The sequence below is a fragment of the Nerophis ophidion genome, linkage group LG07 (assembly GCF_033978795.1).
Source record: "Nerophis ophidion isolate RoL-2023_Sa linkage group LG07, RoL_Noph_v1.0, whole genome shotgun sequence".
Taxonomy (NCBI): Eukaryota; Metazoa; Chordata; class Actinopteri; order Syngnathiformes; family Syngnathidae; genus Nerophis; species Nerophis ophidion.
The window spans coordinates 19,445,114-19,459,040 of record NC_084617.1 but is presented as its reverse complement, the minus strand read 5'-3'; the positions used below and the strand labels follow the sequence as shown (position 1 = coordinate 19,459,040).

The 13,927-nt window shown below is 40.7% G+C and overlaps 1 protein-coding gene across 6 annotated transcripts in view; it reads left to right on the top strand.

Annotated features, from left to right (window-relative positions):
• The window catches only part of strada (STE20 related adaptor alpha), an 18,745-nt gene extending 4,818 nt beyond the window's left edge, over positions 1 to 13,927 (top strand). For 3 of the 6 annotated variants that reach the window (XM_061905519.1, XM_061905518.1, XM_061905522.1), the window contains 10 exons: positions 4,016 to 4,044; positions 7,648 to 7,750; positions 9,395 to 9,516; positions 10,386 to 10,494; positions 10,562 to 10,685; positions 10,744 to 10,915; positions 11,014 to 11,118; positions 13,001 to 13,260; positions 13,336 to 13,378; positions 13,445 to 13,927. In XM_061905519.1, the coding sequence (XP_061761503.1) occupies positions 4,016 to 4,044; positions 7,648 to 7,750; positions 9,395 to 9,516; positions 10,386 to 10,494; positions 10,562 to 10,685; positions 10,744 to 10,915; positions 11,014 to 11,118; positions 13,001 to 13,260; positions 13,336 to 13,378; positions 13,445 to 13,600 (1,223 nt within the window). In that variant the 3' untranslated portion in view covers positions 13,601 to 13,927. The remainder of the gene's footprint in view (positions 1 to 4,015; positions 4,045 to 7,647; positions 7,751 to 9,394; positions 9,517 to 10,385; positions 10,495 to 10,561; positions 10,686 to 10,743; positions 10,916 to 11,013; positions 11,119 to 13,000; positions 13,261 to 13,335; positions 13,379 to 13,444) is intronic. The other 3 variants (XM_061905521.1, XM_061905520.1, XM_061905523.1) reach the window with 1 other exon arrangement.

The window sequence follows — 13,927 nt, the reverse complement described above, 5'->3', positions numbered from 1 at the left end:
AAGCTACTTCCTCCAGCTCCTCCTGGAAATCCCAAGGCTTTCTCAGGCCAGCTGGGGAGATTGTCCCTTCCTACCGGTCAGACGTGCCCTAAACCCTCCCCAGGAAGGGATTCTGGGGGCATCCTAACCAGATGCCTAAATCACCACAACTGGCTCCTCTACAGTATGTGGAGAAGTAGCGGCTTTACGCTGAGCTTCTCCTGATTGACTTAGTTTCTAGGACCTCGAATCTAATCATGACCTAGAAACTAGGTCATAATTATTGTGTATGAAGTACAGAGCAATAATATACAAAACAAATTTGATTTAAAAACAAAGTATATCGGATTTTACATTAAAAGTTAGGCTTTTGTCCGCAGTGTCCAATAGTCAAAAAGTCATCCTGATTATGTCATAGGGGTCAGACAGGTCCTTATGGTTCGTCTAAGCCAAGGGTCCACAAACTTTTTGACCCGGGGGCCGCATTGAGTAAAAAATTTTTGGCCGGGATATATATATACATATATATATATATATATATATATATATATAGATATTTAAAACAAGTCACATGCCCACTGATGTTTAAAAACTCTAAACTCTTGAGTTTATTTTCCCCAACAATTTTGCCTTTTTTTACCTCGTGCACTAATTGACTGAAAGAGCGTGCACGTGTTGACGTCACGTTATCGATGGTAAAATGCATTTTTAGACACTATGATTTTCCTTAGTGGCTAGGAGAACCCGAGAGTGACCAGAGGTACAAAATGGATTGATGGAGGGGCTAGAAAGGACAGATTAAAATAAATAATAATTTAAAAACAATCAAAAAAATCAATCAATGTTAATTTATATAGCCCTAAATCACAAGTGTCTCAAAGGGCTGCACAAACCACTACGACATCCTCGGAAGAACCCACATAAGGGCAAGGAAAACTCACACCCAGTGGGACGTCGGTGACAATGATGACTATGAGAACCTTGGAGAGGACCGCATATGTGGGCAACCCCCCCCTAGGGGGACCGAAAGCAATGGATGTCGAGCAGGTCTAACATGATACAGTGAAAGTTCAATCCATAGTGGATCCAACACAGCCGCGAGAGTTCAGTTCAAAGCGGATCCAAGACAGCAGCGAGAGTCCCGTCCACAGGAAACCATCCCAAGCGGAGTCGGATCAGCAGCGTAGAAATGTCCCCAACCGATGCCTTTTTGTTTTTTTACTCGGAACTACCCGCGGGCTGGAGTTTGGACACTGGGTTTAGGGACCACTGGTCTAAGCTGTAAATAATAATAAATAAAGAATAAAAGTCAGTGTGAAACACATCATATTTAGCTTTAGCTTTCGGTTCACTCATGTTGAGACAAATAACTACATAAACGGCGTGACACTGACTACTTTTACAGCATGTAACGAAGTAAATGGTGAATACTTGATTTAACCTCTTTCCCCTAGTCCTTCATTTCACACTTTTCTTCAAACTGGAGTCCCAGCAAACCACTCACCTTGCCGCTTCCAAGTCCTGCTAAATATTTTATATTACTTTGTAAATACGTTTAAAAGAGTCCATCCACCTCTTGTCGCTATGCATATTGAAATGAAGTTGGTAAAGAATAATAAATAGCATAAAAGTGCACACTAGTTTAAATAAACAAGTCGTCTCGCATGGTGGATGAAACTTAGAAAACAAAGTTTAAGTAACGCCCCAAAATTAGCGGTCGACAGCACAGCCCGCCCCCTCTCAAGTTCCTTGAATTATTAGAAAGTCCCACCTAGCTACTAGGAACTAAAATAGTTCCCAAAGAACAACATTTTTTTGGTGTAAACACAGGGCATATTTTATTACCCAGGTAAATTTTCCTGAAAAAGCTCCTGCGGTGGAAAAGGACCTATTGACTCTGAAAGGTTACATATGTGTAGCTTTTATCTTTTTTAAGGTCAAATGGCTGGTTGGATGTGTTGGATATCATTTGTGGTCATAGAGCATTCGGCGGTTAGCTTATGGATGGCATTGTTGACCATGCTGATAACGTTCTTTTGGGTGCGTTTTATTTGTCGCTTTCGTCAGGGCTGTCAATCTAGTTTTTCTTGTAACCGCGTATAATATAGGAATTTGCCTATGCATTTGATATTACATATTTTTTATGCAAACATCTAGATTTTACAGTAAAACTGGTAACTTAAACAATTTTACTGTAAAATATACAGTGTTTTTACGACATATTACATACCGATAAATGGAAAAACAGTACCACTTTTTTTTTACAGATAAAAACAAGCAGTTTAGTCACCAGATTCTACTGCAAAATCTAGTCACTTTTATAACAAATTACTGTACCACTATTTTTTCTTAATCTGGCAATTAAAAATACTGTTTTCACAGTGTAAACAATGTTGATCCGTTTACAGTAAAAGCAACTCCAGATTTTACAGTAAAAAACTGGCAGTTCAGTCGACATCATTTTGCCGAAAAAAAACAGTGGTTGAGTTTTTTTCAGTTTATGCTGTCAAAAGTATTGTAGATTTCTCCATAAAATCTATTGTCACTTTTACATTGTGCAATTTGATGCATATTTAGCTTTGGAAGCATAAGTCTAACAGATTTTTAAGTATGTATTTTAATATACAGTGTGCCACCATTGGACAGAATGAAAGGCATGCATTTTCATGCAGTACTAGGGCTGTCAATGTTAAACGCATGTGAGTAATAATTGTTTTTACGAGTTATGATAAATAGATACAAATATTAATCACAGTCTTTGTTTTGACCTCCAGAAGGTTGGCGCACATTGCACAGGCTGGTATTGTGACAATAGAGTGAAACCTAAGATAAAACTTAGGTTATTAGTCAGTCTTGCAGCGAAAAATATTCTTACCGTGAACGCACATCAAGTTTCAAATGGCATATTTAATGCGAAACATGAACTTAAGGATGGCGTCGCTAGCGTGAATGCTACATGGACAGCAAACCAAGAACAACAAACTACGCGGGCGACATTTTCCCTTAGTTCACCACACATACATGTAAGTTAAAAAAAAAAAGTTTTTAAATCGACAGCCTTTTCATGCAGTGTTCTCAACTTGGCAACTTTGTCATTAAATATGGTGACTTTCCAATCCTCTTGGTGACTTTTTGCACACAGCTCCGAGCGACAAATCTAGCGACTTTTTCTAGTCTTATTGGAGACTTTTTTTTTTTTTTTGGAGAACTCTAAAATGTGCACTTAATTCTTACTATAACTTACTGTCACCAAGGTTTGAGAAAATCAATAACTTGCAGTTTAGTAAAACAAATAAAAAAAATCCTCAATGACATTCTGACTATCAAATTGCATTTGTATCTAAATATTGGGGTATTTTCTTAAGCAAATGTTTGCAATCAAATGATAACCAGGCATTAATCATGATTATTCACAGAGAGAGTGTGATTAATCTGATTTAAAAAAAGGATCACTTGACAGCCGTAATATATTTTTTCTGTCAAAATGAAAAGAACTAATACAATTATCAGTACTTTTATTTACATATTATTTTCAGGTGTTGGCGGGCTATATAAAATGATGTGGCGGCCCTGATATGGTCATACTTTTGAGTACATTTTTGTATAAATTGGAGCACATTGTCAAATATTTACCAAATCTTTATTACAGTCCAATCAAGTTATTTATATATATATATATATATATATATATATATATATATATATATATATATATATATTTACACACACACACACACATATATACTGTTGCTCACTATTTTACAAGCGGTGTTGCATTGTCAAGAGCCTGAAGACTCGGCTACTGAAATGGACTTGTTTATATGCGTCATTCATAAAAATGATAATTTCAAGCTGGATAGGTACAGTACAAGCAAACATTTTGTGGGGGGTGTGTCATTTCATGGCATTCAGTGTGCTCTCATGTGACCGTACTGTGGTGCCTGAAGGGAGCCTAAACAATGAGGCATGAGGCTCCTGCTCATGTTTAGTGTGTGTTCATGTCTTCATGTCATTGATGTGGTTTTTCCTACCTCAGAGCAAGCTCAGGGACTGTCTCACAGGAAAGTAAGTGTCCTGTCACCGCATTATCACGCCAAATGTGCCTTTTGTGATTGTGCGTGCATGCGTGCGTGGAAACAGTCGCTGGCCTCTGCGCGTCCGCACATTTCCTCGGTATGCATGAGTATTTTACCGCTTTTTAAAAGAGAACGTGGAATCCTCTAACACTGAGCTGTGATTGCAATGTGCTCTGAATTTTTCAGACTTGGTGCTAACATGCATTCCTAGTGATCTGGCATAGACATGGTTCTCTATGGAGACCTCTTGGATGTGGATCTAGTGTTTCCCACCGGACTGTGATCTCTTTGTGTTCCTTTATGATGTTATCGGCTAACTTGCATTATTGTATTTCCTTGAGGCGCTAATTAATTTAAAACCATTTCTCACTCCTGCGCTTATTCAAGGCACGCGGTAAAAGTAAGCAGGCGCTAACAGTTTTAAAACCTTTTCTCACCCCTGCGCTTACCAATGGCATGCAGTAAAAAAATGAGTGTGATAAAAAAAAAAAAAAAAAATAATAGATTCTTCTGCGGCCGCGGCCCGGCTGGGGACCACTGCTCTACAACGTGTCATCGCGCCCACCTTTACACCATGCTATCTGCGTGCGTGCCGGCCGGACACATGCATTTCACTGCTTCTCATACGAGATTGCAATGCATACTTGGTCAACAGCCATACCGTTTACACTAAAGGTTGTGATATAAACAACTTTAACACGCTTACTAATATGCGCCACACTCTGCGAACCCACACCAAACAAGAATAACAAATACATTTCTGGAGAACATCGGCTCTGTAACACATTATAAACGCAACATAAGAATTACTCAGAATGCCATGCATCCGTGACTCTTGGCTATATTAGACACGCGGGGTGTAGAATATAGCCAAGAGTCATGGATGCATGGCATTCTGTGTAATTCTTTTGTTGCGTTTATAATGTGCCACAGAGCCGATGTTCTCCCAAAATGTGTTTGTTATTCTTGTTTGGTGTGGGTTCACAGAGTGTGGCGCATATTAGTAAGAGTGTTAAAGTTGTTTTATATCACAAACATCAGTGTGATCTGTATGGCTGTGGAACAAGACCCCTGGTTTACACATAGTAAAAGCAAAATAAAACTCCTCCGCCATTTTGAAAATGACGACAGGGGAAGCGTCACTCGTGACGTCACGAATTTGACCCGGCGGTAAAAGTAAGCATGCGCTTATAATTTGCGGAGCGAGTTTGACCCGGCAGTAGTTCAAGGCAGGCGCATATTACATGCCAGGGTGCTATTCAAGGAAATACGGTAATTCTAAAAACAAATCTTGGTGTTATTATTAATGTAATTTTAAGATTTTTCTTTCGTCATGTAATGTATTTTTGCTGAATTTTTCCATTGTTCGTAATTGACCGCATTTTGGACACTGGGAAGGTAAAGTGTACAGCCCAAGAGTCTCTAAGCTCTCTTCTAAGCACTATTTCTAGTTTTGACTCCTACTAGTCGAATGCTAGGTGGTATGCTTCACTGTTGGTGCTGAAGAAGTGGTAGACATCCTTCGTAAACATGTCTTTTTCCGTTTCTGCTTGTCCGACGTTATCACAATGTTTATAATTTTTTCCTTCGGCTCACTACTTTTGTTTTACCTCTCTTTTTGAAATGGAGCTGTTCTGTGCCTTTTATGTTGTGATTATGTACAGGCTGGTGTGCGTTTTCATGTAATGACATTTTATGTATGTGTTTGAGGCTAGTAGTTGGCACTTAAAGTAGCTGTAATGCCGAAAAATAAAACAGGTCGTTAAGATGGCAACTGTATCCCTTCTTTTAATGTTACATCGACACATGACACTCCACACCATACTTTTGTTTTTGCTAGTCTCGTTTTAGGGCAAGAAACTCAATAGTATATACCGCTACGTCTGTAAATGTTGAAAACGGAAAGACAACAAGAAGACAATCGTTTCATACCGAGACTAATAAATTTAGTCCCCCTCCACCACCAAAATATAGGTGACATCAAAGAGATGGACAGTAAGGATAATTTCTACCTGAATTTTGGAAGATTTATTTTCATGAGTTCCAAATCAAATGACTATCGGCATAAACTACTTGTTTTGATTGTAATGAATGTGCGTGATCGAGTCACAATATTCCGAATGGCGTGTTTGGATGAGACATTTTTATTTCGGTTAGGCTTTTAATCCGATTAAATGTGTCCATGTGCAGGGAGCTACTGATCCCTCTTTTTACGTCTTTTTGTTCTCTGGCAGACCAGGTGCGAATGAGCTACAATGCCATTTAAGAGGAAATGCCAAATCTATACTTGGCGGTGTGCCACAAATAAATGGACATATGGGAAACAATGTGATCGCTTTAGAGCAGGCTGTGGCCAGAGAGTGTGCTTCCCTGCACATGAGCTCAAAAGCATGTTGCGGGGAACACGTTGCGGCCATTTATGCTGCCAAAAAAAATGTGTGTTTTGTGACGGAATCATATCGAATGCATGTTAGTCACCGGTGCAGTGACTTAATGATGCGGCTGATGGCGAGCTCCTTGTTGCCAAACACGTGCATCGTAGCCCAATGGCGTTCTATGGCTCTGCTGTGGCAATGCATGGCCACGCCCTCTCCACCTGACCCTGCTGAGATGATTGTTGACATGGCCTCAGCAAGGTGTTGGTCCATCCCCCTACTAGCTTTGCTCCAAGATGTATCTGATCAACACCCTTCACATCACCATGGAAACCTTAATAGCCTCATGCACTCTCACATTGTCTTTGCCCTGCACTCGTTTGGTTGTGTTGACTTCTCACTGCAAGGAAAATGCGCTTCTTCACAGTATGTTTATATTTTTTTTATGCACAAACCAAACATGTGTTCTGACAAGGGATCACAGAGCAACAGATGGTCTCACGACCGTTCCCTCACTTTAGCTTAAAAGACGAAGGATCAAAATTAAATATCATCAGCAGTGTTAGTGGAATATTTTCCCTCCTTTTGGCTGAATACAAACGCCTTAGAAATCCCGAGCTTTGGCTTTGGTTCTGCGAGAAGAGTTACACACATGTTGGCTCACACTGTTTCCTTATCTATGCGCTCTCACACACTTTTATTATTGCTATTATTATTATTATTAATGGTGTCATGAAGTACCAGCCCGGAGAGAGTGTGAAGGAGGAGGTGTGTGTGCTTGGCACACACGTCAAGTTAACTTATCTATTTTGGCTCCTACATAGTAGAACAAAAGCATGAGAGACAGGCGACCATTTTAAGAGACTCTCACAGCGCTGGTATCGCTGTTGTTTGTACTTAGTCTTTTTTTTGTAGAACATTCAATTCGAGGCACTTCTCATCATTTTAGACAGCTTTAGAGCTAAATAATCTGGGTGGACTCTCCCCTCCTAAAAGTGGCGTCCTAATAGCAGCAAATAATGAAATCAAAATCAAACACACGACTTAGGCATTGAGAGAGGAGACATCCACCATGGAATACTGTCTTGATTTAACACATTGAGCATGTGAGGGATAATGTGAGCGTTCATGATTCTAAAAACAAGGAATCTGACCTTTTTTTGTGCTCATTGTGTTTTCGTAACACATTTTGTTGTCTGTGTTGCATCCCCGGCCAGGCCCATGAGGACAGTCGGGAGAGTCTGACCTCCCTTCCACGTCAAGACGCCATGGGCAGCTTCCTCCCTGACAGCAGCGCCTATCAGCTCCTCGGTGCCATCGGTAGGCCACGCTCATGCTCCGTATACATTTGTAATCTTTGGAGAATTGTGAACACAACACATAACAGGGATATTCCGATCAGGGTTCCATTCTGCCCATTCCGATACCGATCACCAATGAGTGAAGTCAAGTGCCAATCTATAGTAACTGTACTCTTTCTAATGTATTTATGGTGAGTGCTATTGACAGTGTAACGAAATCCACGCAAACTACTTGCTCATTCTCTTTTGTTGCATACAGTTGCGATCAAAAGTTTACATACACTTGTAAAGAACATAATTTCATGGCTCTCTTGAGTTTCCAATCATTTCTAAAGCTCTTAATTTTTTGTGATAGAGTGATTAGAGCACTTACTTGTTGGTCACAAAAAACATTCATGAAGTTTGGTTCTTTTATGAATTTATTATAGGTCTACTGAAATGTGACCAAATCTGCTGGGTGAAAAGTAGACAAATAGCAATGTCAATATTTGGTTGCATGTCCCCTTGGCAAGTTTAACTTCAATAAAGCGCTTTTGGTAGCCATCCACAAGCTTCTGGTTGAATTTTTGACCACTCCTCTTGACAAAATTGGTGCAGTTCAGCTAAATGTATTGGTTTTTCTGACATGGACTTGTTTCTTCAGCATTGTCCACACGTTTAAGTCAAGACTTTGGCAAGGCCATTCTAAAACCTTAATTCTAGCCTGATTCAGCCATTCCTTTACCACTTTTGACGTGTGTTTGGGGTCATTGTCCTGTTGGAACACCCAACTGCGCCCAAGACCCAACCTCCGGGCTGATGATTTTAGGTTGTCGTGAAGAATTTTGGATGTAATCCTCCTTTTTAAATGCCCCATTTAAAGCACCAGTTCCGTTGGCAGTAAAACAGGCCAAGAGCATAACAAACAAAAATTGAGCAGTTTGGCCACAATACCCAGCAAATTGTTTGGAGGAGAAAAAAAGATGAGGCCTTTAATCCCAGGAACACCAGACCTACTGTCAAGCATGGTGGTGGTAGTATTATGCTCTGGGCCTGGGTAACTGTTACCTGATTGGCGGATAGCATGTAACTCCCATTGATTGGTGATCACTTCCTGCCTTACTCGGTTACCAGAGAGCGAGTGCCTTTTTTCATGCAACCAACCTTGTTTCACAACTTCCGCTTTCTCCCGAAGAAGGAAAATAATTATCTAAAGTTTTATCAAACGCATCGATTACATGTCTATTGCAATATACCATCGTTTTATCACCCAGCCCTAGATACTGTCCTTGGTATTGACTACTGATATGAGTATTGATGAGCCCTATGCTTACATATGCCTGGCAACTCACTACATCACTCTAACTTTTATAAATGTACTTATTAATTTTCTCTGCTGTAAAAGCCTTCCATCTACACTTCTTAGACTTTGCTAAGCACTTCTTTCTTGTGTTGTGTCAAGCCATGCTGGCGATGAGCAGGCCTCCTTATCTGCTCTTACTTGTTGTGTAACATGTTTAGTCTCATCCTTCAATTCTCCAGAGATAATTGTCCAGTGTAATTGGCCCATACTGATCGGTCGCCTATCGATCGGCGCATCCCTGACACAAACATACCATTCAGTTTTGCAGAAATAGCAATATGAGAAGGAACTTTTGAGTGATATATGAATGCGTTTTTAAAGGCCATGGTCTGGACCATTTGATGACGGTCAACCGAGCCCGATACAGACCCACTGGGGAGCATGTGGCCATACGACGCATCGATCTGGAGTCGTGTACTAACGACATGGTCGCCTACCTGCAGGTCTGCATCAGCCTTTTTTTTAACTCAGTTCTGCTGAAATCTGATACTTAAAGTGAGAGGTGTGCAAAGTGCGGCCTTGGGGACAATTGTGGCATGGAGCTATTTTTTGAAAATTCTGAAAATACTATTATAAAAAGAACGAAAGTGCAATAAAATATAATACAGGTGAAATGTAACTAGAAAACGTTGCAATGTTGACTAATAAAACAAAACTGCTAGATAGGCAGTTTTTTTTCTTTAAAACTGTAATTGCTCCAGAAATAACTGTGTCTTAAAATCAATGTTGTTATGAATTACTGACTTATTGAAGGCTCTTATTAAACTCCATAAAATATTCTATTTTTAAAGATTTTTAAAGGAACATTTTAAAATATTTTTAAAATGACATTGGTCATAAAGTAATAATGAATAAAAATCAACATTGTTATGAATAATTGACATATTTAAGGCGCCATTTACTTCAAAAATTCCTCTTTTGACTTTTTTGGGGGGGAAATATGGCATATTTTGTGTTTTTTTGCTATAAAAACAGGGTTTTCCTAACAGAGCATAAAACCTATAACAATAAATAAACATTTATATTAACAGATACATCTTAATTTGATCTAGAAATGTAAGTTTTGAAAATAAAATTTACATACTATGCCGTTTTTTAACATTCTTGTGACTGAGTATATTTTGGGTCCCAAGAACCAAAGGTAAGGGGAGTCATAAAAGTTCAAAATATTGATTTTGAAAATGAAAAATATCAAAATGACCCCTTGCATTCTTAAATTTCTCAGTGTGGTAGTTGGGGTAGATTTTGTAGATTCGGCATTTTGGGTCCATGAGCATCACGGAGGTGCCGTCTGGTTTGTGTTGCTTCACAGGCCGAGCTGCACGTGTCCAAGTTATTTCACCACGCCAGCATCCTGCCCTACAAGAGCATCTTCATAGCCGAGAATGAGCTGTGGGTCATCACCCCCTTCATGGCGTATGGTGCGGCGCCTGAAATATGATCACTTTAACGCACAGCAAGTGTCTCACCTTGATCGTGTCTTCCTAGGTTCCGCCAGAGAGCTGGTCAGCACACATTTCCCCGACGGCATGAGTGAGCTCACTATCGCGTACATCCTACTGGGCATGCTCAAAGCTCTAGAATACATCCACCAAATGGGATACGTGCACAGGTAAGCCGCGCTTCAGGCGTTGTTATTGTATATTTTTCTAAGAACTTGTCGCGCACAGGAGCGTGAAGGCCAGCCACGTGTTGATCTCGGCCGACGGTCAGGTGTGTATGTCGGGTCTGCGGAGCATCTTCAGTCTGATCCGACACGGCCAGAGAGACAAAGTAGTGCATGAGTTTCCGCAGAACAGCGTCAAGGTGCTGCCTTGGCTCAGCCCCGAGGTTCTGCAGCAGGTACCACAAGCCATGATACCAGATTTTTAATGCACTTTACTTCCACCTACAGGACAGGAGTGTACACATTAATTTGACTTGTTCCCACTGTCCCCCAGAACTTGCAGGGTTATGACTCCCGCTCAGACATTTACAGTCTCGGCATCACAGCGTGCGAGCTGGCTAACGGACACGTCCCCTTTAAAGACATGCCAGCCACGCAGGTGAGAGGACACGCAGTGTTTAGGAACATAAAAGAGTCATGTAGGAGTCATTTATGTTTTGTTTAGGTGTCACTTGTTTGTTTTGGTGTCACTTGTTTGTTTTGGTGTAGATTTACTTAAATTTCCTTTGACCACTACTGGTGGTATTGAGGGGCTTTGTCGGTGCAGAAGTGACAAGGTGTGGGAAACAGGAGGTCACTTAGTTTTTACTAGCGCTCGACCGATATGATTTTTTTCAGTGCTGATGCGATTATTATAGTAGTCAAGGAGGCTGATTTCCGATATTTAGAGCCAATATTAATTTGCAGTAAAAGTTATGTCTACATGTCAGTAAACAGCTTGGCAAGGCTTTAAATTGTTTTTGTAACATTCTTTTTTAGGACACTTGGGACCAGTAGCGATATGATGTTTTGCTCAGTGCTAATGTTGTGGTTGACTTGGGAGCAAAAGACATCAAATGATTTCACAAATGCCTTTATTACGCGTGTCTAAGAGGAGTATTTGCATTTCAAAACATGGGAAATCTCCTGGGAAAAATGGTAAAAAAAAAAATAGATTTTTGTACATCACAATGACTCACCATCCACTCTATTTTATACAATTTAATGACAGTTTATGGATTCAATACATTCTCAGGTTTCCTCGTGAGGAACCCTGAAGTATTACGAACATTTAATTAAAAGCATCCCTGGACTCCTTCACATAAGTTATAGTTGAGACATTTTTCAAGCTGGCTGACATAATTTCTTCCTGGATGTTACAGAAAGTATGAGAATGTATAAGCTGCTGCCTGCTTTTCATTACTTATATTACAAGTATATGTTTCAAGATACTTAAAAAGTTTGGATTTTTGTCAGAGATATATTTTCTGTCGTATTTAATTGAATCACGGAACATGAAACTTGCGGCGCTCCTTTAATGAGCCTAAGCTTCGAGTGTTGCGAACGGCGGCTCGTCGAGAGACTCCATTGTTGGAGTAGCGAAAACAAACACAACGGGACCAGGAAGACGCCAGGAAAGAAGGACAAAAACTGAATTTCCCGGCAAAAATATTAAGGTTTGACGGGTGGGCAGAGGAGACACACTGCAGGAGGGAGAAAGGGTTAGGTTGTGAAGAATTCTAACAAGAACTCAAATAAATGCTCCGTCAGATTTGAAAACATATTTGGGGAGAATCTTTGACAATAAGAGTAGATTTTTTTTTTAAATGAATAAAAATGTTTTAGCTCCAGCAAAAAGGTAACTTTTCTCATGCAGGGCAGAAGGGCTGGTGCTTGAGCAGTGGTTATTACCATCTACTTCAGTGATCCCCAACCTTTTTGTAGCTGCGGACCGGTCAACACTTGAAAATTTGTCCCACGGACCAGGGTTTTTTGTTTTTTTTTTTCTCATAAAGAAATGCAATCGTGTGCTTACGGACTGTATCCCTGCAGACTGTATTGATCTATATTGATATATAATGTATATATTGTGTTTTTTATGTTGATTTATTAAAAAAACAAAAAAAAAACTTTTTTTTTTCCTTGTGCGGCCCGGTACCAATCGGTCCGTGGCCCGGTGGTTGGGGACCACTGATCTACTTCACTAATATATATATTTCTAATACTGATATACGTTGTATGTGTCGTATCTCCAGATATAGTTCTGTTGTAAAGAAAAAAGTCAATACTGTTATACGGCAAAATATCGAATTTCCTCGCTGATTACCAGTCGACCCCTGGTTTTTACTGCTGGCTCACACCGGCCAGCTTTCACCATCCCTCCAACATGTCGCCACACATCATCGACATAAACAACACATTTACTCACAAAAATGTAGATTTCTGGCTGGATGCTCTTTCTACAAGTGTTTTAACCACCGCACCTTGCTTTCCTTGCAAAGATGCTGCTGGAGAAACTAAATGGAACGGTGCCATGCCTGCTGGACACCACCACAATCCCGCCAGAGGAGCTCTCCATGAAGCCGTCACGCTCCGGAGCGGACTCTGGGATCTGCGAAGGGCCAGTAGGAGGCGGACTCCGTCACTCCAACGGCGAGCCGGCATCGTCTTCGTCGTCATCAGGACACCCGTACAACCGCACCTTCTCTACCCACTTCCACAACTTTGTGGAGTTGTGTCTTCAGCGAGAGCCGGAAAAGAGGTAGACATGTTTGCACGCCATTTGGACAAGTAAGCTACAGAATTGTATTAAACTGTTTCCATTTGACCGATTCAGACCGTCTGCCTCAGCTCTCATAGGTCATCCTTTCTTCAAGCAGGTGCGTAAGATGTCTAGATTCATCCTGACATTATTCAAATATATTATGTGATTATGTGTCTGTTAGATCAAGCGGCGTCCCTCTGAGGCGCTGCCTGAGCTCTTGAGGCCCGCGTCGCCCATCAGCAGCTCAGAGAGCTCCCAGCCGCAGCCCTCCTCGTCTGGACTGGCCAGTCTGGAATCAGGTCTTAGCCATCTGGATGTGGACGACTGGGACTTCTGACGTCAGTGAGGACAGACAAACATCCTTTTTGTGTTGCTGCGTGTAAATACATTGACATTATTCTTGGAGGCTGCAGTGGCCATTTTGCTTCTTTTTAGGTGTCTTGAAGCTTTTTGTCCTCCTCAGGCTTTGAACTGATGTTTGCTCAAATCCCCTTAGAGCTCTGAAACCCAACAGGAGAAGACGCTCTACCTCTCACTCTCGCCTCCGCACGCGTATGCATGTCCTTTAACTTGCCGTGTGCACGAATGTTACATTGACAGCGAGGGCAAAGCTTTGTGCTGCAAGCTGAACTTGACAATAATAAATGTTTCCACTTGAAAAGAA